The sequence below is a fragment of the Microcebus murinus genome, chromosome 5 (genome assembly GCF_040939455.1).
Source record: "Microcebus murinus isolate Inina chromosome 5, M.murinus_Inina_mat1.0, whole genome shotgun sequence".
Taxonomy (NCBI): Eukaryota; Metazoa; Chordata; class Mammalia; order Primates; family Cheirogaleidae; genus Microcebus; species Microcebus murinus.
Window position 1 is genome coordinate 31,971,531 of NC_134108.1, and position 25,136 is coordinate 31,996,666.

The following is a 25,136-nucleotide window of genomic DNA, read 5'->3' on the forward strand; positions in this document are numbered from 1 at the left end:
TTTTTTTTCTCCCTAAGATCTCTCATATCTGTATTTTATTTTTCAACTGTGGAGACTTCAACCCTAATCTGCACTTCAGTCATCTCGTGCCGTCAACGTCAGTTTCTTGGCCTTGAGCTTCTTTTCTCTTCAATCCACACTTTAAAAAGTCATTTTCTCCCAAGTGTTTGCTTGGTGTTCCTTCCTTAGCGGAAGTCCCCCTTGGTTCCACCTGCACGTTGCTTTCCAGGTGTGCCTGTGTCACTGTGTGATTCTTGGTGGTGGTCCGGCTCACTGACCCCATCCATGCCAGGCTGAGGTACACCATGGTTCTTTGTCATTGCGTTATTAAAGGTAAACTGAACTGGCCTTAGAGAAAAACCTGAAATAGGGAGACTCTTTGCTGTCTCCAGCCTCTCTCTGTTATATTCATGACTCATCAGGGCTTTTCCTTTCTCCTCTTTTCCTTTCTCCTCTCCTCTTTGTATCATTCTTGCTCTATAAGTCATGCTCCTTTTTTTTTTTTATTTCGGCATATTATGGAGGTACAGATTTTAAGGTTTCAATAAATGCCCTTCCCCCCTCCCCCCACAAGTCTGAGTCTCCAGCATGATCATCCCCCAGATGGTGCACATCTCACTCATTATGTATGTATAAATCACGCTCCTAATCAAAATATGAAAGGATCTGATATTATTTGTTTATACCTAAATGAATTTGATGACAAATTATTTTATATGATTTAAGTATTTTAATGAAATGAAGCTAATGCAAGTAGATGCAGTTTTTCATTTCTCAAAATAAAATGCCCTTATTTGGCAAAAAAGTTTGCAACCTTGTGTTGGTTCCTTCCACCCCCAATTTTTTTTCTTTTTTTTTTTTGAGACAGGGTCTTTTCTGTTGCCCAGGCTAGAGTACACGGGCATCGTCATAGCTCACTGCGGTCTCAAACTCCTAGGCTCAAGCCATCCTCCTGCCTTAGCCTCCTGGATAGCTGGGACTATAGGCTTGCCACCACGCCCAGCAAAGGTTTTTATTTCTATTTTTTTGTAGAGGATCTTGCTGTTTTGCCCAGGCTGGTCTCAAACGCCTGCCCTCAAGCATTCCTCCTGCCTCTTCTTCCCAACATGCTAGGATTACAGACTTGAGCCACCATGCCTGGTCACCTTTAATTTTCTAAAAAAAAATGTTTTTTTGAAGTATGGGGATAATTGTGTGAAACCACAACAGTAAAAAAAGAAAGAAGGTGCCGAAGAGAGAGGAAAAAGAGAACAATCAGTAGAATATAGTAATATCATCAAGCTATGTTCTTTGGTAAAAATGCATTATCATAAGTTTTTCTTTGATAACAATGCATTGTGTGCAATTTTCTCAAATTCTGTTTTATTGTTTAGTCCCGGTTTCTTCTCAGCTACATGTGTCCAGTTACTATATCTATCTTAGAACATAAGCCCAAAAAGCATTGAACATGTAGTTTTCTTTCGGTTTTTTTTTTTTTTTTTTTTGAGAGACTGAATTTTGCTCTGTCCCCCAGGTTGGAGTGCAGTGGCAGCAACCTCAAACTCCTAGCCTCAAGCCATCCTCCTGTCTCATTCTCCCAAGTCACTGGTACTACAGGCTTGAACCACCACACCTGGCTGTTTTCTTTATCCCCGAATCCTCACATCTGCTAAATGCCATGTGTACTGTGTACAGTCAATAAACATTTGCCTATTATATGATGATGCTTTGGGACAAAACAATCTTTCTTTGTATCACAAGGGTTTTAGCCTTTTTTCTTTTTCTTTTGAGACAGAGCCTGGCTCTGTTGCCTAGGCTAGAGTGCCATGGCTTCAGCCTGGCTCATAGCAACCACAAACTCCTAGGCTCCAGCAATCCTTCTGCCTCAGCCTCTCAAGTAGTTAAGACTACAGGCATGCTCCACCATGCCTGGCTAATATTTCCTATATATTTTTAGTTATCTGGCTAATTTCTTTCTATTTTTTAGTAGAGACGGGGTCTCTCTCGCTCTTGTTCAGACTGGTCTTGAACTCCTGACCTTGAGCCATCCTTCCACCTTGGCCTCCCAGAGTGCTAGGATTACAGGCATGAGCCACCACACCTGGCTGGGTTTTAGCTTTTTTTTTTTTTTAAAAAAAACCAAATAATACTTTAGAATTCAACTAACACCAGTGTCAGAAATCCATGTTTCAATAACTATCTACAGATAACAACATCCAGTTGTCCATGGAGGGGATAGCATTTGCAGCCTGGGTTGGTGACAGCTATGGTTTGATTCCTCTTGGATCTGTACTGCTCCTGGACTCTATGACCTAACCTATTGTTCCGGGGTCTGCCAGAAAGGGAAGCTAGCCTGAGGCCACATGGAAATGAGAAAGCAAGCGTTAGTGGTCTTATAAGGATTCAGCCTTGGCAAAGAAAAATGGCATGGGTTGTTTTATGTTCCAGCGCTGCAATTATCTCTTCTGTGACCCTGGCATGCCTTCATACTTAACAGTGACCGATATTGTCCTTTCCTTGGTTCAGCCAAAACTGGGGGGTAAGGGGGTGGACAGAGGTGGAAGGGATTTTCTTCGGGTGGTCTGATGGCGTGTGATGCAATGTCTGCTTTCGTACACTGGATTTCCAGGGACTGTTCCTTCTAAAAATTCTATGATCCTGTAATTACAATGTGTTCTGTTGGCACAATTGTTAAATTATAAATTTGATAAGTTAAAATGAGCTCTGTAAGAGAATATAGGCTTTTCACTAGAGTGGAAAGATAGTGCATGATGAGATATAATGGCAAGGAAACAATACACTTTTTATGGAACTTCTGCTATCTGAAGGCAGGCCAATAAATGAAGAAGAGGAAATAAAGTATTACCTAATCTGTGAGCTTGCTCACCGTACTCTTGGAAAACAAGAATGTGAAATTCAATGGTTTAAGTCTTTGCCCTTCACTGACAGCCCTTTTCTAATATCCCTTGGATTTGGGTTTATTATTTATTTTAAATTTGCCTGCATGTTACTGTACTTTAAGCCAGTGCAATAATGAAATGAATTATTTTATTTATTCTGTTTATAAAAGCAAAAAAAAATAATAGCCCGAATAAAATGGAACTGTATTTATAATGGCATCATAGTTATGAGGTGGTATTTTTATTCTTGCTTGAGAGAGGCTAAGGATTAAATTTATATACTAATTCAGATCTGGAATGGGGAGAAAGTAGCTTTGACTTATAGATGAGCAATTATTGACTTATTGATTCATATTAGGTTTTCTATGTCAGGATGTTTTCTTTTTTGGAGGACACCCTTAGGTATTAACTATGTTAAGAAATACTTCTGAACAAGGATGCTAGCAAATGGATTCTATTAATAGAATAGCAGCAGCTTTCCATATCTAAGCAACTAAGGAAAAAGTCAAGTCAGGATTATGGTGGTTTACGTTACAGTTTTACTCAAATGGTTGGTTAGGAAGGCAAAGATGTGGCCTTCCCTCCACTGTTGTAATTGCTACAATACAGCAGGCATACTGCCTCCTCAGGGCTGCGCTGGAATCTTGAGATTTCTCCATACTATTCTTCACATCCATATAATTTTGGCCTTAGGCTTCTTAGCATCTGTAGCCAAGACTGACTTTTGTAGCTGCAGAAAATTGACTGTAACTAGAGTGTCCCCAGGTGAATGCCATGTCATTCCTCCAGTTCTGGAAAGGATCTAGCTCCAGGGTTCCACCAGACCAGGCCTTGGTCTTGCCCACATTTGCCTCTAGTCTTAAAGACTCCTGAGAACTGGCCCTGTGCAGGGCTGCCTGGCTGAACTTAGCTGGGTGTTTAATATAGTGAAATACCAAGCCAGAGTTCTGAAGCGGGTAAGTGAAAGCTATGGGAGCTGTTGGCAAGGAAATCTGAGTTATAACTGAGGAGAAAGAAAAAAACAAAAAGGTATTAGTTTCAGTTTGTATGGTGGTTTCCAGCCTCATTTAATTAAATTCTTACCATAAATATGAAATAACAGAGGAGTAAACAACCTTGCATTTGAGGGCCCCGTTCAGAAGCAGGTAAACTCTCCAGATGTGTTTGCAGCAGAACTGTAAAAGCTCTGATTTAGTCAAAATGTATTATTATTATTATTTTTCTTTTCACTCTGAGGCTTTCTGTGTAGGTGTGATAGTATGATAATGGCTTCCAAAAATAAAAAAAGTCCTAATTCCTGAAACGTGAAATCTTAAGTTGGAAAAAAGGTCTTTGCAGATATGATTAAGTTAAGGATCTTGGAATGAGAGATTATCCTGGATTATGCAGTTGGGCCCTAAGTGCATTACAGATGTCTTTTTGGGCGGCAGAGTGAGAACCGACACATACATAAGAGAGAAGCTGGTGAAGATGGAGGTGGAGATTGGAGTCACGTGTCCATAGCAAAGGATTGCCAGTTCCCCCAGATACTGGAAGGGATGGAATGCATCCCCTAGAGGCTCCAGAGGGAGTGGAGTATACAGCCCTGCTGACACCTGGATTTCAGCCCAACGATCCTGATTTAAAATTTTTAGTGTCCGAACTATGAGAAAATACATTTCTGTTGTTTTAAGCCACCAAGTTTGTGGTAGTTTGTTCCAGCAGCCATAGGAAACAAATACAGGAGGGAAGAGAAATAAAAATGAAAAGGAAAGCAACTTGTTTAGGAGGACTCCACCACCAAATTTAATTTTCATGAAAGAACCCTCATTTATTTATTCATGATACACACTTAATGTGAGCCTGGTTTAATTTAGTTCTGATTATCAGATAAACTTTCCAAATGCAACCCTCTAATTGTGTCATGCATGCTTGTATTCCCAACATGACCATAAATTTGGGATTGTGTTTGGCCTGGGTATAATTGTATCCACATTGTTTGGTGCATAGTAGGTTCTCAGTAAATATTTTCCAAATGAGTACATGCCTAAGTATGACTGTTTTCCAAGTCAGGGTTCCAATCTGCTTTTTCAGCAATGTTTCTCACAACTCTTTCTGTATTCTTGCCAGGGAAAAAAATATCAAGTTGGTGAGATATAAATAATGAATAATAACTACAATTTCCCTTATGAATAATAACTGTCTGGACAGCAGATGGCACTAGAATAGACTGATTGTATAATTAATATTAATTGGAACATTTTTGTAACATCTCTTAGGAGAAAGAGGGAAATCAGGACAAATCCAAATGTATATTAAGGATTTATTTTAAAATGTACTTTAGTGTTTTTAGGGTCAGTATAGATAAAACCCAAATGCATCCTAGGCTTGCAATATTCTACAGTGGCAATTGATATTCAGAATAATGCCAGTAAGGCACTGGACTACAACTTTTAAAAACATTTTAACATAAGCATCAAAACAAAAAGAGCTCATAGTAAAGTATTTTAATAAATTGATATTAAGCTACTTAGTGAATTCATAAACATTTCCAACATCTGAAAGTAGTCTTCTACTTGTGATGGGCTGAATTTTGTACTTATGACAGTATCTTATCTAAGATGATCAAATGACAAGATGGTTGATATTGTTTTGTTTCCCCAGCTTTTTTAAACATATATATATATTTTTAGTTGGCCAATTAATTTCTTTCTATTCTTAGTAGAGATGGGGTCTTGCTCTTCTTTGGCTGGTTTTGAACTCCTGACCTTGAATGATCCTCCTGCCTCAGCTTCCCAGAGAGCTAGGATTACAGGCGTGAGCCACTTCGCCTAGCCTGTTTCCCCAGCTTTTTATTTTGAAAACTTTAAGTGCTTAGAAACCATTTTACAATGGGTTAGTGAACACATGTAAATGTTACATCTGGACTCAAGGTTTTAAATTTAGGAAAATTCTGAAACTGAGGCCACACTCCAGACAAATTAGTCTCAATCCCTTGCGTGAGTCACAGGCATCAGTTTTTTGTTTTTATGCCATAAGGGCAAATATGTCCCCATTGCCTCAAAGAGAGACTGGTGCAGAGTGATGGATAAATATTTGTAGATTGGATGCATTTAATCAATGGCTCCTGCACTTTGTTGAGCATCTGTTGAGTGTGTTGTGTATATTTGAGTGATGTCTTCGTCTGTGTAGCTTTCCTTGAGCGCAAATGTTGTATCACCATGGATTTAGAGAAGAGATCAATGGAGAACTGTAACTTTCTAATCCATAATGCATTTAGGTTCAAATATGTGCTCAGAAATGTAAGGGGGGATTTCATTTCATGTTTCGTGTAAACATTGCTCAGAGATCCAAAAGGGCCTTTCCATACGGACCCCTGGGGTTCAGTGGGGCACAGTTTGAAAGAATACATGCTGGAAGGTTGCTGCTCCCCCAGGGTGAGCCAGTATAACTTCCATGCATGTAATCATCTTTCTGTTATTTTACAACAGGGTTAATTAATTCTACTTTGGTAGAGATGTAAAGCATAGTTGGTAAAGAAATATGGATGATATTCATACACTAGTTTTATTTTGTTTTTACCTTTTATTGCTATCTCGCATCTCCTTTCCCCTTCACACATTGAAATGACTCTGAGCTTTGATGGTCATGTTATTTCTGTATGGGAACCTTAAATGCTGGCTGATGGTGGGAGTGTGGAAGTTTGAAAGCAAAGGTTTCTACAAGGACGAGGAAAAATGATGATAGGAAGAAGGGACTTGTGAAAGGTGTTGCTAGAAGACCCAGAGGATTGAGGATGTGTGTCCAGGGTTCAGGGAAGGAGCCAGGCAGCCTTTCAAGGTATTCTTAATAGTGACAAAATTCTGATAAATAGTTTAACCATTCTTATTTTGTGTCTGTCATTGAATATTCTGTAAGCATCAGTGTTCAATTTTAGAATATTTCCAGGAGTTTGCTGGATGGGACATGCAAATCTAACCAAGAGAGAAAAATCCAAATACTTTAAAACAGTGCCTTATTTCTTTTAGAATCAGAATTTTAAATTGGCATGCTTAATGAAAGTAAGAGTTCGCCAAACTGGCTAAAACTAGCTACCCATAATGATAAGGAACTGTAATTTTTATGAACAACAAAAAAGGGTAGTGAGGAGTATATTAATGAACAAAAGTATTTAAACTTGACCTTTGGCACAGGACTCTGACATTATCTCTTAATTTATAATTTGAGATCTGGCCTTGTTATTTATCTTATCTAGGTTCAGTTATAATAAAAATTCAATGGTGTTATTGGCCCTGAGTTTTGTTTTCCTTCCTTTTTAAAAAATGTATGAGAAATTCTTCATCTGTTTTTAGATAAATCACCGATTCTTAGATGATTTTCAAGGATATGCTTGCTTTTGCCTTGTAACCATAGATTTTCGTGTAGAAGGGACTTTGAATGTCATTTGGTCCCAGTCCTTTCACATCAGGTTGGGGAAATGCAGGTTGGAGAGGTACAATGACTGCTCAGGGTCACATATCCAGCTGGTGATGGAAGGAACAGAACCTGAATCCCTGATGGAATGTCATTCAGTGAAGTGCCTGCTGCATGCATCTTTCTTTCCAGGCATTTTTAAGAGTAGTATTACAACAATCTTGTGTTGAAGCTCTACAAAGTGTAGTATCTATATTAAGCTCCATGGGTGGTTTGAGTCTTTTCATTCCATTTTCACCAGAATGGAAAAGGAATGTTTTTCACATGATCTCTAACTTTGGAGATGTTAAAGGTGTGAGGGCTCAGAAACCACCAACAGGGTGCATGGCAAGCACACCTCTTGATAGAGCATCAATGGTTGATTTTGGATAGTTTGGTGGTTTCATGTACTAGTGAATATTCGGTGACTAAACTCCTTACACACCATTTAATGGAATACGCTGTGATGTAGGTTCTAGTGGCAGTATCTGACCCATTGCCCTCTCTGCAACTCACTGAGGTCATCTAACCTTAAGGTTGCTCAGAAATGCAGAAATAACAGTCCTTACCACATTTACTCATAAGGAGACATCAACTACTTTTGCCACAGATTACCACTGTCCCATCTGCTACAGAAACACTGACCATTTATATAAGATGTGATGAACGTTGTGCAGTCGTCAGCTCTCCCCATTCTCTCCCACTTCTCTTCCCATTCAGTAACCTCTACCGGAATGCAGCCCCGGAAAAATCAGAGTCTGACATTTGATATAATGCATCAAGTGCCTGACCCCATTGACACCAACCTGGCTTTTTTGGGGTGGATCTGTTTTACACATTCAGTAGAAATAAGAGCTATGATTTAAAATGACCCTTGGCCCCTTATTGGTCAGTGTTTACATGCGATTCAATTGCTCCTCCAATTGTGGGCAAGCCTGGAGCAGGGTGGGTGGAGTGATGTGGTTATTGGCTAAGCCTGGAGTGGGAATTGGTCTGGGATTGGTAGCTCTTTGGTCGCACAGCTAGGCATAGGGATATAGGGAAGGGAATTGATTACATGGATCCCAAGGAGAAGGGATGAGGAAAAACAATTAAGTCTGTTTCTTACTCCTTCTGAGATACTCTCTCATAATCTCTTAGCGCTGGGAACCAGGGTATTTCCTTGCTTTATGTCCATTTATACTAAGTAGGGAGAAGGCAGGTGGCTGTGTCTAAGAGGTGCTCCAGAGAGAAATGCTAGTCTTTTTTTAGATGTCTGTGCTAATTGCTCTTGTGGGCCTTCCAGATTATAGCAGCAGATAGTAGAATGTTAGAGCTCCTCCAACACCTCCATTTTTGTGTCTACCAAATGAGTTCCAGGGACTTCCAGTGGAAAATGAGTTCCAGGGTTATGTAGCTGGTCAGTGTCAGACTGAACTAACCTTCATATTGTCACTCAGCCTGTTAATTAGAGGCTGTCAGGTGAAGGGGTTAGCCACCTGAGCGAGCTGAAGGTGCATTGCCTGGGGCCCAAGTCCAGCTCTCCCACTTATGGTGACATTGGGCAAGTTACTTCACCCCTTATCCTTCTGTTTCTCAACTGACTAATTGGGATAGTAAGGTTGTAAGGAGTAAATGCAAAAATACCTGTGCAAATGTTTAAAAGAGTCCCTGGCAGATGGTGAGAGCTCAGTAAGGGTAAGCTTCTGGTACCCTTTCATTGTTATTCTGTTCCCTCTTGGCTCTTTTGCTCTTTCACTAGCAATTTTGTCAAAATATTTTAAATGAAGAGTAGAGGTGACACCTTATGAAAATAAAATTTGTGAATTAATTATACATTCAATTGACCACATTTAATATGTGATAATGAACTGATGTTATAAACATCAGGGATTCAGAGTTTAACTCTTAGGGAATGCCTCTGTTGAGGGGAAGACTAAATTTATACAGTTGTACCTCAGTATCCTTGGGTGGATTGGTTCAAGGACTCATGCCCCAGCCCCCAAGGAGACCAAAATTAGAGGATGCACAAATCCCTGATATAAAATGGCACAGTACAAACTCTGCACATCTTCCTGTATACTTTAAATCATCTCTAGAGTATTTATAATACCTAATAAAGCGTCTTCTACACATCACTTCATTTGCGTGGATTCAACACAGTACTCAGTGCATGGCAAATTCAAGTTTTCCTTTTTGGGACTTTGTGAAAAATTTTTGTTTCTGAATATTTTCAATCCACGCTTGGTTGAATCCATAAATGCAAAACCCACAGGTACAGAGGGCCGACTGTATGTGTAATCTTTTCATGTACTCATGTTACCGAAAAATAATTCAGTACATTTTTTATAATTTCCTAGAACCGTAGAATTTCAAAGTTTAAACAGATTCCATGTTCATATTCTCTACTCCCTTGATTTACAAGGAAGGAAGTAGGCTGGAGAGATTAAGTGACATATTCAAGATTGCGTAGTTAATGATAGAGCCAGGAAGGCAGCCTATGGTCTCTTTAAGTCATCGACATGTATTACAGATCTTCGTGTGTACCTCCTGCCTTGCTAACATCTTACACTACTTTACTTCAATACCGGATGGTTGTCATGAGAATTTCACTGAACACTTTTCATGTAGATAAAAATAGTTAATTGAAATTTTAAGACAGTTTATAAAATACTTCAGTAAAGTATATTTCCTTAATGATGAAGGAGAGATTAAAAGCTTGAGGCAGAGTTGGGAAGAAGCTCAAAACAGATCAGTGACTGTCACCTTCTTTAAAGTGAGGGACACAGGTGTGTGTGCTCGATCACACTCTCTTGCGTGCGTGGGTTGTTCTGTGGGTCTAGTCTAGAGGTTAAGGAAATGAAATTTGAGCCAGTGCCTTTGAAAACTTCCTCTGTTTTGTCATTCAGTTGAATAGATTTGGGATAATATGTTCACTTTTTTTCCCTGCATTTTGATTGTATTAGATTTAAAATAGAGTATAAAATAACCTCAAAGGTTAGAAACATCATATTTTCAAGTCTGGTGAAGTTCATGGGTCATGAACATGTACTTTCAGGTGTGAAGTGAGTTGGCATTCTGGCTTTTGACCATGCTCTTCTCTGTAGATACTATGAAAAAGAGTTAACTGATTACATTAATTCAAAAGAAGTACATTAATTCAAAAGAAGCAAATCATAAAAATAAGTGAGTGAAAAGAATGGAAGCGATCTAATCTGGTCATTGAGGATGTTGACAATGTAAATAGTTAAGATCTGAGAAGTTAAAATGAGACAGAGATCATGAGCTTAAAAACATGTGTGAATCATTGTTGACTAATGATAGTTAAAGCATGCAAGCACACTTTAGAAATTTAAGAAATTATTTTAGATTAAATAGTGATTTTATTTATCCTTCCTATAAAGAGGAAAAACACTTGTGAAATAAACTTGGTTTGAAACCAAAATGCTTTTAAAACTTAAAAACCGTCATTCGGAACATTAATTTGACTACTTCATTTAAGATTTTTTTTTTTTTTTTGGCATGACTATTTTGTCCTGGGAAGCAAGCTGCAGATGGTTTTTGACTTGGAAAAAAAAAAAAAAAAAGAAATGAAATTAACAAGGGAAATAGGAACTGGATATTTGTATTAAATTTCCATGTAGCATGCAAATATGTGGCAAATAAGAACATGTCCATTTTTAAGTACTGAATGAAGGACAATCTGAAGCATAATAGAATAATAGCAATAACCTTATTAACATTTATGCAAAAGCATGTTTTTAAAGAGAAATGTCTTCTGCTATTTTGAAAGGCCTGTAAATGTCATGAAATGACTCACTGGTGTATTTGAAAGAAACTGGGCAGGAAGTGGAGAGGCCTAAGTTGCAGCCTTGTCTGCAGACAAGCAGTTATATCACCAGAGACTGCTCATATCTCTGAGTCCCAGTTCCTTCATCTGTGAAATAAAATGACTTGACTAGATGATCTGAAGAGTCCTTTATTCTCTGCAAATCTGTTATTGTTAATCATTTGAGAATTCAGAGATCAGTATGGGCCAAGAGCTTGAAAGCTTTCTTGAGGATATTAACAGGAACCAGATTTTGAAGGAAACACAAGACTTGGTTTTTCAGAGAAAGAACATTCCAATTAGAAGTAGAGTATGAACAAAGACATTATTGGAAAGAGCATGCTCATAACTTATTGCCTCATTCTTATAAAGGCAAAATTGTTTCCTATAGGTGGATTGAATTAGGGATTGGCTCAGCAGGTTTGGGATGGTCATTGGAAGACATTTTCAAGCAGCTAGAACTGCATTGAATAGAATTATGCTGTCACTGATGAATGTGAAGTGTCATAGGCCTGCTTAGATTCAGAACTTAACACATTTCCCACTTCTGTGCAGCAAGGACTAAGGAAAGAGCTAACAGTGGGTAATTAACCAAGACTCGGGATACATATGATGATCAATGTGGAGGGAGCAATGCTTAATCAAGAGAGTTGGAGTTGGAGGTGGGAAGGAAGGAACTGACATAATGGGCTGGTTGGGAACTAGAAGGTCTCAGAGACCGGAAGGAGGTTGGTTGTGGTTCAGGAAGGGGCACCTGCTTTAGACATCTTTGTGATTTGAGTTAATAAGGCTCAGGCTGAGACCGTGCAGTAGTGGGAGTGAGGTTGGCATACACAGTTAGGCAAGAATGTGCCAGGGGTGGGGTTGGAGGGACACGGATGTTTCAATTTGGAAGGTGATGATTGCATAGGGCAGGGGTGGAAAATATGAGTAAGGAGTAGCAGAGAGGAGGGGAGGAGAGGAAGAGTGTGTGTGTCCCCATACTTAGTGATTATGAGACTTGTTTCTGAAACCAGCCTTGTCATTGTCACCTGCTCCTGCTGTGAGTGTAATCACTTAACCTCTCAGGGCTTCTGTGTTCTCTGAGGCAAATTGGGGGTGAATAAGAACTGTACCAGATCAGGACTTCTCAGTGGGGGCAGTATTGGGCATTTTGGAAATTTGTGGGGGTGTTTTATGTTGTCCCATTGTTTGCAGGGCAGGTTCTAGTTGTGTTAGAACTAGTCTTTACGGTTTCAGGACAGACCTGCCAAACAAAGAATTGTCTGTGTCCTACATGACTTTAGAATGACCTGGTTGGCATTCCTGAAGGATGTCACATACAAATCTGCTTATCCTAATTCAGGTTTTGCTTCACACACCACCTCTCCCTTTGTCCAATTATTTTCTGTATGGGGAATGTTTTCTGATCTTTTTTCCACAATCTGAACTCACTCGTAAGTATAAGTACAAGTAGATATAAACAGTTGACCACTTCAGTTTATGTCTTTTAGTGTCCAGGCACTTACTGAAATACATAGTATTTTATTTTAAATTATTTATCTTTATTCTTAATATTATAATAGAGGACATAAGCATACACACATGTACAATTATGTGTAGCTAAACTAACCGAATTTCACTTTGAATGGTAAACGTGGATGATTATAAAATATGTTTTATGTTAATGGCACCTAAGTCTTTTAAGGTAGAGAATCATTTAACTAGAGGGTGTCCAAGGCTTCTAACTGCTGACATCTCTGAAATACAGCTTTCTACGACTGCTGTGACTTGAAAGAGGTAGGTTTTCTGTACTGGGAAGTGGTTAACACTGGGAAATTTCAAAAACTGACATTGGTTGGGGAATTAGGTAGAAATCAGCTACTACTTATAATCTAGGAAGGACTCAGGAAGCTGACATCTATCTGGAGGTGAGGAACGTGATGGGCCATTGGGGAGAGCTGAGTTCCAGGTGATGTCAGGCAGAGGACTGAGAGGAGAAAGGGGTTCTGGCTTGGCAGCCCACAAGGAGAGGACCGGGCAGGGGAGGGTGGTTAAAAAAAAAAAAATAGGAGTTATAACTTCACACCTTTTTTAGTTAATTCTGGATGATTCTCCTTTACTTAAAAAAAATTTTTTTTTTTTTCATTTTAGAGATGGGGTCTTGTTCTGTTGCCCAGGCTGGAGTGCAGTGGTGCAATCATAGTGCACTACAACCTTGAACTCCTGGGCTTAAGTGATCCTCCTGCCTCAGCTTCCCAAGTACCTGGGGCTATAGGCACTCAACACCTTGGCTAGCTCTTTCACCTTTTGATGGGAAATAGGTAGTGTCAGAGATAATTTAGCTACCCATCAATGTACCCCTCTCTTCTGTCGGTTACTTTGCTTTTAAATTATGAGAGAGTACCATCATCCATCATTGGTGTTAATATCTGCTACCAAAAATACCAGAAAAATGTTACCCATGCTATGTGCTCTTCCTTTTTAACAGACATACAGTTGCCACTTCATTTTGAATTAGAGAGTTTCTCTACCTTCTACTTGTAAGCTTGTATGAGACATTAAAGAATATTTAAAATATTAAAACTGCAGGTGACTGTAGACGTCTACCTGCCGTATGAGAAAGTAGGAATGACAAAATAATGAGGTATTCGTTAAGCTCTAAGGTAGCATTTCTTAAGTCTATTCATTTATTTTTGGTTGATTTTAGACCACTGAAAGTTTGAATTTGATATCTAACATTAACACTATCGTTACAAATGAAATTCCAAGGGGATATTTTGGAGTTGAATTTAAGGGGAATTTTAATAAAATCTATCCTTGTTTCAGTCTAGAAAAAGCTGTTTCATGTAAGCATAAGTACTTGAGGAGAAAAAGTAGATATAAAGTCCAGGGAAAAGGAAAAAAATTGTTAATGTAATTTCTACTTGCAATTGTAATGGAGATTAGGGTGCCAAAATTATGTTGTTATAGTGAATATATTTAGCGTAACTTTTATAATATTTGTTCACTGTAGAAAATTAAGGTAATATTGAAAAGTACAAATAAAAATACCCAATAAATTGCCTACAAAACTAGTGCCAGAATATAGTTAACATTTTCGTGCAGATTATTTTAGCCTTTTTTTCTATTGCTCCTTAGAAAGTGCTTGTTGGATGCTAGCACGGTGCTTGGAGTACCCAGTCCACAGAGGAGAGTAAGGCACGGGCCTGCTCTCAAGGAGCACACAGCTTGTACTACAGCCACGCATATAATTTATTTCTCTGGATTTGAGGCAGTCACACTGTTTTAATTTTGAGTCATGATCCTCGTTTATTGAGCATCTGCTATGTAGCATTTGGCCCCTTTTGTAAATTATTTCCAATCCTCTTAACAGCCATGCAAGGTAGGTATTTTATTTTACAAATAAATAGGTGTTCAAAGAGTTTAGGTGGTTCGCCCAAAGTTCTGCGACCAGTCAAGGGGAGGGTTGTTGGACCCCAAAACCTGCAATTCTCCCTGCAACACTAGACTCTGTCACTAAAGGGATCCTGTCATAATTATGGGGTCATTATGCACAATGTGGTGGGAGTTTGTATTTTTAGTAGAGACAAGGTCTCGCTCTTGCTCAGGCTGGTTTCGAACTCCTGACCTTGAGCAATCCACCCACCATGGCCTCCCGGAGTGTTAGAATTACAGGCCTGAGCCACCACAGTGGGAGTTTAGAGATGGAGTGAAGGACAGCATTCGCTATTGTGTGCAGGGGTTGGGGAAGGCAGGGTGGGGGTTAGACATGGTGGGAGCTGGGCAGACAAGGCTCTTGATGTAGGAAAAGGGCCTGTATTGCAGTGGGCTCTGCAAGCCAGTACTGTTGGCCAGGAGTGGGCTGCTCAAAGGGAGAAGTGGGAGGGGAACCTCAGATAGTACAGGGAGAAAAGCTGGGGCTCATGGAGCTTGAAAGTCAGACTGAAGAATCCGGGGTCTCAATGAGCTAGGCTGCTTCTGCCTGTACTGACTGCTCTGATAGTTTAGAAGGATTGGACAGGAATTTGGGGATGATGAGATGTGCTGAATCTGTGGAATGTTTTTACATATTTCTTGGTGACTATTTGGATAAGCTGATGGTTTGGGGACAAATGGTTTAAGATGGCTGCATTTATACCTCACATGTGCTACATCATTGCGGTGATAACCACCTTCAATAAAAAAGGTCATTCCGAAATAAATTACAGCCAGAAACAGTGGGTTTACATCATGTCCTGGCTTGGGAAACACATTCCCTCTATCTCTAGAAAAGGACTACTTGAATGAGGCCAATGAATATAAACAAGACCAGATAAGCTTGTTGCATTATAATTCCGAAAGCATGACAGGTGGTGCCTAGGGAACTTTAAGTATCTCTGGTATCTCTGAGTTGCAGATTTACCTGCATTTCCAAGGGGCATTTGTAATACAGAGGGAGGAGAGAGTTGGGAACTGTTGTCAGCCTCTTTCCTCACTTTCCATTTTTATTTCCTTTTGGTAGATGTGCATGTCTCTCCTTCACAGTGATGAAAAGGATATCACTGATGCTTTCTTCCCTTACTTTCCCATTGTTCCATTGTTTCCTAACCCCCCTCCCTTCTTGTTTTTCAACTCTATGGTACATGCATATTTCTGAATGCCCAGTAACCTTCCTCCTCTTGGCCAAGAGCCCAGGCAGATGTTATCAGCCTCCTGCCCTTGGCCAGGAGCCTGCTGGGAACCACTGAGGTCCTCGTCAGTTTCTCTCTGCCCTCCATGTACGTGTTGCCTTTTGCTTGGCAGATCCTGACCCGAGGAGCATAGCCAATGCCCTGTTAGACATGTGGATCTCAATAAATGTTTCCTGAAAGAGTTCATTACTCATGGCAGAAGAGAATCCTTTTATGGGAGGACTTCCTCTTTAGGTACCTATGAATCCAAATATTATATCTTTTTACCTTTTTGTGTAAACCTGGATGATGCCTGACTCATTACTGTTGGTTGTAATTATTTTAAGTTTCTAAGTGCTTTATGAAGAAGGCATTTATTAAAGACATAAGGAACTTCTGGCTTATGGGCTAAGTAGGGATTGTAGTTCAATTCTATCTCTGAAAAGTATTAACCACTTCAGTACCAGCATCGACTATGGTCGTCAGCCACAGATGAACGCGCACAGCCCAGCGTCAACTATAGTTGACAGCCACAGATGAACACGCATAGCGACTTTAGCCAACAGCCGTGATATGAAGGCGCACAGCAAATGTCGACTTTAGTCGACAGCCAAAAGCTTTTGCTTTTATCTCTGCAGTTGCAGTGTGTACGTTCAGCTAATAAGTTACTACGAATCTGTGACCTTTTAACAAGTCTTTAGTAGGAGTTATTATAGTTATTTTCCTAAAGCTGCCTGTAAAGTAAAACAAGCTTTCAGTGTTTTAAAGGTTTCCTCATCACACAAGAGCAAAACGGATTCGTTGTCAATGCACAGCACAAATTATCGTGGGGACTGTGAGTGCTGGCTGTGGGCATAGTTTCGTGGCTGGTGAGCACCGTACCGAAGTGGTTAAGGGATGTCACTATTCTGAAACTATCTCCATGATTTTTGAAAACATTGAGCAATAGTGCCCACAAGATGGGGATGTTATTCCATGGGAAAAAAACTTCTTTTTTTCTTGGAAAAATTAGGACAGTGCAGGAATCTCCACTTTCCAGAGGGGGAAGATAGTTCGTTTTATTTTTTCTTTCTAAAAATAAGTAGTAAAAATGAATTTATACAATGATAATTTAGTATAATTTACAAGCATTGCAATACCATGAAATGTATTGATAATAATTACTTTGCCCGTTCTATGTGGGAGTTTGTGTTTATTTTTCTTAACAAAGGAATATTTGTAGATAAATTAGATATTTGACCCTTGATATAAACACAATGCTTCATTCCAGATTTAAAGGCGGAAGTATTAAGCGTCGGCAAAGAATAGGAAATAGGCTTCTAACAGGTCCAGGAGAAAAGAGTGGTGTTTCCAGACAGTAAAGACTTGAACCTTGTTTGTGGGATGAGATACACACACACAAAATAAATGATTAGGGAACCAGGCAGTGTTATTTATAACTGTATGTGCCTTTGTTTTTTTTGTTGTTGTTGTTTTGTTTTTTTTTGAGACAGAGTCTCGCTTTGTTGCCCAGGCTAGAGTGAGTGCCATGGCGTCAGCCTAGCTCACAGCAACCTCAAATCCTGGGCTCAAACAATCCTTCTGCCCCAGCCTCCCGAGTAGCTGGGACTACAGGCATGCGCCACCATGCCCGGCTAATTTTTCTATATGTATTAGTTGGCCAATTAATTTCTTTCTATTTTTAGTAGCGACACGGGGTCTTGCTCTTGCTCAGGCTGGTTTCAAACTCCTGACCTTGAGCAATCTGCCCTCCTCGGCCTCCCAGAGTGCTAGGTTTACAGGCATGAGCCACCGCGCCCGGCCTGTGCCTTTGTTTTTAATCTCTACCCTATGCATTCTCAAAAGGATTTGTGTCTGCCTGTATAAGGGTAGGTGGAGTCAGGATGTAAATCAGTTTATAATAAGGTGCCTTGTAAGAGAATTAGCTGGGGAAGGAAGGAAGCGGGTTCTGGGGTCAGGTTGGAAGACGTCCCTGAGTGGGCCTCCAAGATGCAGCTGAAGTACGAGGCGAGGGCCGGGGCGTTCTTGGTGAGGGAAGTAGCGTAAGCAAATCAGTCAGTGCTCTAAAGGGGCGTTGGTGAGGATACTGTATACAGTCAGCCCTCCGTGTCGGAACCCCCAGATACAGAGGGTAGACTAAGGTACCTGAGCATCTGCAGATTTTGGTATCTGGTAGCTATGTGTGTGGGGGGAATGTTCCTGGAACCAATCCCTGTAGATACCTAGAAAGGACCATATTGTGATAGTGATATGTTTGGACACTTTCATTCTGTGGGCCGCCTGGCGTCTCGGCACTCACTCTGGGGTGGGGGATTCCCTACTTTCTGAGCTCTGCTGGCAGACAGAGCACCCCACCCGGCCACACACTGAAAAATAGAGCAATGTGTCGTGCTACAGGCATTGGTGGTGTGACCAGCATCCTCACTGCTCCACGGTGCTCCTGGACCACTCTCTGGCATGATCTGGGGCTTTATTCATGGCTGCTGGACAGTCTGGGAGCCAACCCCATCAGCTTTCAATAAAATTCTCTTCTATTTGATCAGGTTACTTTCTGTAACTTGTAATTAAAAGCCCTGATAGAAATAGGTACACACCTTCGGGCATTTTCCTTTGTGCCAAGAAAGTTGCATCATGTTTTATATACCTAATCTCATTCAAGTCTCACCACAACTGTGAAAAGAGGTAATATTGTTGGTTTCCAATTCACAGGTGAAAAAACTGAGATTCCGAGAGGCTATCTTAGTACAGGTCACACAGGCAGTAGAGCTGGGATGTGATCCAGGCATTTCTGATATGGAGCCGATGATCATAAGCTCTTCTGCTGTGCTTTATGTTATTAACTACCTGTATGTATTGTGGAATATTTTATTATGAAAGGATTTTTCTCAAAACACAGTGGAGTTAAGATTTCGCTCTTCCGATTGTCAAAAAATAGGACTTGATGGGTGTAGATTGTCATTGGTTAGAACATGGCATGAAACCCTTGGTCCACTTTGCTGTGTTGTGTTGGTGCTGATGTGAAGGCAGGGAGTAGACTTGAAGACAGACAGGTGATTAGAAGAGGGAAAGTGGGGAATGAAGAGGTGGGAGGAAAGGAGCTTATCACACTGCTAAAAAGTGCCCACCACTCTGTCAGGAGGTCTGCTCGTCACATCATTAAATTTTCATGTTACTGGGTATTTGCCTGGAATAGTCTATACCCAAATACCTGCACAGCTAAACCTCCGCACCTGCCACCCCCACTTTACTCAGATGTCTACTCAAGTGGCATCTTATCAGAGAGGGTCTTCTCTTCCCATCTGTAATAACCCACCCCTTGCTCCCCACCCATTCTCTCTTTTTTTTTTTTTCTTTTCAGTTGTTTTATTGATGACAGAAACTGTGCATAATTACAGATTTGGTGAGGAACCTGAAAACAATAAAGAATGTGTCTATTGCCAGCAAAATACAATTATTCCAGGTACTTTTGACCCCACCCATTCTCTTAACTCACTTTATTGTTGTAGTACTTCTTACCTGACAGGTCATGTATCTTTCTGTTTCTTTTCTGTCTCTGTGCCCTAGAATGAAAGCTTCATGAGAGCACTATGTTTTGTTCACTGCCGAATCTTCAGTATTTAGAAGGTATCAGATACGTAGTAGATGTTCAGTTCAGATGTTCGAGTAAATGAATGAATGTGAGGAAACCGAGGCTCTGGGAGTTTTAGATAACTTGCCTAAGATCTCATGGAAAATGAAGGAACCTGGTTTCAAATTATAGTCTCTGTGACTCCTACGACACTCCCTTCCCTGATGTCCCTCTGCCTGGGAAAATTCCTACATTTGTACACAATTTGGGTAAGAATCATCTCACAAGATTTTTAAGTTGGGGGGGAAAAAGTCTTAAATTGCCAGTCCAAATTTCTTAGTTTAAAAATATGGAAATAACCATGATCCATTGAGGGTAAGTGACTTGATCAAAGTCATTTTATTTACTGATGGAGGAAGGACCAGAATTAAGCTACTGTGTTCCCCAGGTCAATCCTTATGCCCTGCCGTGTTCACTTTCTTCTTGATAAAGCAAGCCCTGTTTTAATGCAGAATTCAGATATCAATCGCTGGTGATGGGTTTGAAATGGCCATGTTGTTTTAATGCCATAATATTAATGCAGTAAAACAGGCTGCAAACTCAAATGCCCGCAGGGACTGGCAGATATCAAATGGGGCTGGTGAGGTCTGTGGCACACAGGGAAGGATATCCCCTATTCAAAGAGGCCAGCCCCACAGCACCTGCTGACTGCTCAGAGAAACACGTTATGTGAGAAAAAATATGGTAAACCCATCTAAAAATGTTTGCAACACCCTGCTGGCCAAACAAAGCCAGACTTCTGCTAGATTGCCCCTGTGAACCTCTTGCTTGTGACTGCTGAAGTCTTAGTGTTAAAGGCTCTTTCTACCCCACCCCCTCAAAGGAGTAAATTGCAGTGAGTGGGAATATGGTGGGGAATATGTGAACTGGTATCATTGTGGCTAACTGTTCTTTAGCCAAAGGATCGGTGGCTTGGGCTGTCAAAGTTCACAGGGGGAAAATAATTATCAATAAAAGAGTATTTATTGCCTGCCTTTATTACCCTGGTGATAAAGCTGAAGAGTAATGTGTTTTCTCTGTCATAATACCATCTGTCCTAATGGAGGGTACTTGGTTATGCTATTTCCTGCCTTGGGAGTCAGGAGACCTTCTTAGAGGCTTGGTGCATCCATTAGCTACCTGGATGTTACTGGGCAAATCACCCAGATGTTCAGCACTGCCATCTTCACATTTGAATAATTAAGGACTGGACTTTATGAGGTCTGGGGAATAAAGGACCCAGAGGATTTTGTGCAGGACTTGAACCTGGTTCTTTATTTTTGTCTCTAGGGGGGCAAAAAGCCTGTGTTGTCAGAGAAAGATAGGGATTAGATCATTTGTTTCGATCACGTCTGTCTTTGAGCACATTGATAATCGTGTATTTGCTGTTCTCTCTGGTGAGCAAGCTGGAAGCTTAGATAGGTTGATAATGATTGGACTTAGTGATCTCTAGTGTCATTTCAGCTCTAGACTTCATCATAATTTGAGTTAACTGTTTCTGAGGACAGATCTCAAAGCCTTTTGTCACATAGAGGCTAAGAGCATGGGTGGTGGGGCCACGTGGCCTGCATTGCATCCGGGCTTTCCTGGCCATGTGGATTTATTTTTCTAAGCCTCAGTTTCCTCATCCTTAATAATGGAGGTAATAGTGGTAACACCCTCCCAGTCTTGTGATAATTGTTCCTGGTAAATTATCAAATGCTCCTTTTGTTCTTATAATGAGCAACTGGGCAGTATAAATAATAAAATTTTAATTAACATTTACATATAAAATGCAGCATGAGAATTTTCCTCCTTTCTCAGCATATATTCGGCATTTAAAGCTCTTATTAGGAATTGAGATGTGTGTGGAAATAAAAGTTGGCAGTTCCTCAATTATACATTCATTTTAGCCTAGTACGTGTCTCTCTGTATTTGAACAGAACCAATTGATTAAGATGCAGAGACCAGAGAATCTTGTATCAGATGAGTGTGAGCTGTGGGTACCCTAATTTTAAGCAAACAGCAAACTTTGCACATGTGGCTGGATGGCCATACCCATGAATCTTTGCACAGTGAGCAGAAAGAAGCATTGCACACGGGTATCACTCAAAGGTGACCGTCCTGCAACTTTGCTGTAGAGGGATGCATTTATTACATAGGAAGATGCTTTAGTAGTTTTCACTGCCTAATGTGAAGGACCTCAGCACCGGAAGAACAAAAACACCTCTCCAGATCCATATTGGAGCATGATTTAAGGCGAGAGGATGACAGTAGACAAATTGCACCCACTTCAAAAGGAGAGTGCGGGTGTACACTGAGTATTTGTTCCGAGGAGCTGAGAAGTAGGCAGCATGCCCTGATGGGCCCTTCCCTCTGGGCTGCCGTCACTACTGAAAGAGCAGCCTGTCCTTGTCTGCTGCACTTTTATATTCTGCCATATTTGTATTCATGTGCGCTATCCCCCACATACAAGAGCACAGCTTGCTATTCCTGCCTTTTGCTCCTGTGACCTGCAGTAAAACCATTAAAAGATATATTTTAAAGCTTTTACATGGAATAGTAATTATGCACAATGATTTGTAATCATTTGGCATCGAGCAAGAGGCATTCAGAGGGTGTTGTGCCTTAGGGAGCTGCAGCTTGCACGGATCTTGGGAGGGGCTCTTGGTTGCAAGGCTTCTGCGTCCTGTTGGGGGTGTGTGTGTGGGTGGCAACACTGGGCAGGGACAACAGTGTCACCTGGGAAACAGAGGACACAAATGACTGCTTCGTGGACTTGAAACCAGCTCTAAATAGCTGTTGGGTTCTGAACAAAACTTCGGGAAAATCGTTTGCTGGGTGAGTTGGTGGGATGTGAAGAGGTTGGGGTGGGCTGAGAGTGGGTAATGGAATGGCTGCCTGGCATATTCCGTCTGCTGTTGTCAAGGTGGAGTTTGGAGGCAACAAATGAATTCACCTTGCTGCCAATTTGGGTCATAGACAATCACAGCTGGAAATCTTCTTACAAGGAAACATCTTCTTCTCAAGCTCCTCATTATACAGCTGTGAGGAGACTGCAGCCAGCAGAGGTGAGATGACTTGCCTGAGGTCAGGTAGCTGCTTGGTGAAACTGGCCTAGAAGTCAGGTCTTTTTTCTGACTCCCTCCTGGCATTGGTTACCTGAACCCGCAGCAAGCGGTGGTCTTTTGTTTTTCCTTTAAAGAAAAAAGTGGTGCACATTTATTAAACAAAATTGGGGAAAAGAAACACTAAGGTAGAACAAATAACAAAATCATCCATAATTCTACTGTCAAAGCAACCTGTGTTAATATTTTTAAATTCATCTCACATATTAACAGATTTTTTTTTTTTTTACAAATTAGCAAATTATCCCTATTTTGTATTCTAGTTTTTTGTTGTTGTTGTTGTTGTTTTTTAATGAGAGACAGGCTCTTACTGTGTTGCCCAGGCTAAACTCGAACTCTTGGTGTCCAACGATCATCCCGCCTCAGCCTCCTGAGTAGCTGGGACTACAGGTGTGTGCCACCATGCCTGGCGTCTTCCACTTTTTAAAAAAGTTTCCATTTACTTCTGCCTCCACTCACATCAAGTTAGTTTTTGTTGTCCAGCATCCCTGAATATTAAGGAACATTAATCTAAGTTTGCCTTAATCATAATTAGTTTTTGTAGCTTTAATGTGGATTCACCATTGTGATTCTTTTGTTATTTTTAAAGAGTGTGTTTCCTCTTTTTCTCCTCTTTTTTTCTTCTCGGGTCAGTTTTTATTTAATGCACTTAACAAGAGAGCTGTTGTTTACTTTTATGATGATTCTTTATTTCAGTTCCAAACATGCAAACTCCTTAACATTGCATACAGATTCTATTATCTTAAATTTGTTTTCTGTAAGCTCTTTCACTCCTATAGTTTTACCTCTCACGTATATGCTAATGATTCCGAAACTATCCTCCAGCCAGTGACTGTTTCATGAGGTCTATCTGGATTTTCAAATGCCTGGATCGGTTCTTCTCTAAGTTGACTGAGGATAGGAGTCACTTGGGGACCTTGTTAAAAATGCAGATTTGGATCCAGCAAATCTGGGGTAGGGTCTGAGATTCTGTCTTTCTGACAAGCTTAATGGCTGACGCTGCCTGTCCATGGAACACGCTGTGGCAGTGGCCTCCAATGTGTCTCAATCCAGCAGGTGCAAACTGAAGGCGTCACCTTCACTGTTACACTGGCTTTTTGTCTTTCTTCCCTTTCCAATTAATGACTTTACCATCTATCCTCCTGTCCAAGAACAAACTTTGACATCATCATTGTTTCCTCAGTTTCCTTCATCTGCTTTATCTAATTGGTCACCGGGACATTTTGAATCCATTCAGGAAAAGATTCTTGAGTTGGTCCTTTCACTTCTGTTTCTACCAGTGCCCTCTGGATGCAGATCCTAATCATCTCTCAGGGATCTGCTTAGCCCTGGGCATCTTGGCCTCGGGCCATCTCAGAATTTATGCTTCTCAGAGTTATCTTTCTCAAACCCAAATTTGATGGTGATAGTGACATTTGCCAGTTTAAAAACTTTTCCACTGTTGCACTGCCTACATTCCAAGTTTCTCAATTTTGACAAGCAATATCCTGCAGCGTTTGGCTCCTAGCCTTATTTCCGCAGAATCTCCCCCTCTCCCCAAGGCTTGTACCTTCATGGCAATAAGCGCAGTCTGTCTCCATCACTCCATGCATAGTTCTCAGACTTGCTGTCCGGCACCTCTGTCTTGGCGCAAATGGTTGCCACTGCCTTGAATGCCTTCCCGATCACATTCTACCTAGCGGACCCTTACTCAGCTTTCAAGATCCAGCTCATATGATTTCTGAGAAGCCTTAAACAAGTAGATCTGTGACTTCCCTAATCTCTGCTTCCATAGCAGTTACCACTTAGAATACTGTGTTGGAGTTGCCACTTGTTCTTTGTGACCTTCTAAATTCTAGGCCTGTCTTGCCTGAACTACATCTGAGTTCCATACTTTAGCATGGTATGGAGTAAAGTAGGTTTAAACTAAACATTTGCTGAGTCAATGATAAAACAAATATTCTATAGATAAGTAGCCATTAGCTTTCATGTGTTAGCAGTAAGAAGGAATTCCATCAGTTGTATGTAGCGGGCTGGGCAAGGAGAGCTCGGTGACTGCCTCATTCCATTCTGTAGCTGCCTTGTGGATACGGTGGCCACCAGCTGCTGTGGCCATTGAGCACTTGAAATTTGTCTGCTCCCAATGGAAGTGTGACGGCAGTGTAAAGTACACATGGGATTTGAAGACTTAGAATTTTAAAAAAGGATTTCATTAATAATTTTTTTATTGATTACATGTTGCAATGATAATAATTTGGGTATATTGGGTGGGTTAAAGTGTATTATTAACATGAATTTTTACCTGTTTCTTTTTCACTTTTTAAAAAATTAGGCCAGGCGTGGTGGCTCACACCTGTAATCCTAGCCCTTTGTTTGGGAGGCCGAGGCCGGAGGATTGCTCAAGGTCAGGAGTTTGAAACCAGCCTGAGAAAGAGTGAGATGCTGTCTCTACTAAAAACCGAAAGAAATTAATTGGCCAACTAAAAATATATAGAAACAATTAGACGGGCATGGTGGCACATGCCTGTAGTCCCAGCTACTCAGAGGCTGAGGCAGAAAGAAGGATTGCTTAAGCCTGGGAGTTTGAGGTTGCTGTGAGCTAGGCTGATGCCACGGCACTCTACCCCAGGCAAGAGTGAGACTCTGTCTCAAAAAAATAAAAAAATAAAAAGATTTGCAATCTGCATCCTCACC

General features: G+C 40.6%; 1 protein-coding gene across 11 annotated transcripts in view; it reads left to right on the forward strand.

Moving 5' to 3' along the window:
* The window catches only part of ARHGAP18 (Rho GTPase activating protein 18), a 130,499-nt gene that overhangs the window by 32,368 nt on the left and 72,995 nt on the right, over positions 1 to 25,136 (forward strand). For 2 of the 11 annotated variants that reach the window (XM_076002966.1, XM_076002967.1), the window contains exon 2: positions 24,775 to 24,846. The exons of 3 other annotated variants lie outside the window; for them this stretch is intronic. In XM_076002966.1, coding sequence (XP_075859081.1) covers positions 24,775 to 24,846 — 72 coding nt within the window. Of the gene's footprint in view, positions 1 to 11,626; positions 11,781 to 12,868; positions 12,898 to 22,071; positions 22,177 to 24,774; positions 24,847 to 25,136 lie in introns of those variants that run through there. 6 more of the 11 variants (XM_076002969.1, XM_076002971.1, XM_076002968.1 and 3 more) reach the window with 6 other exon arrangements.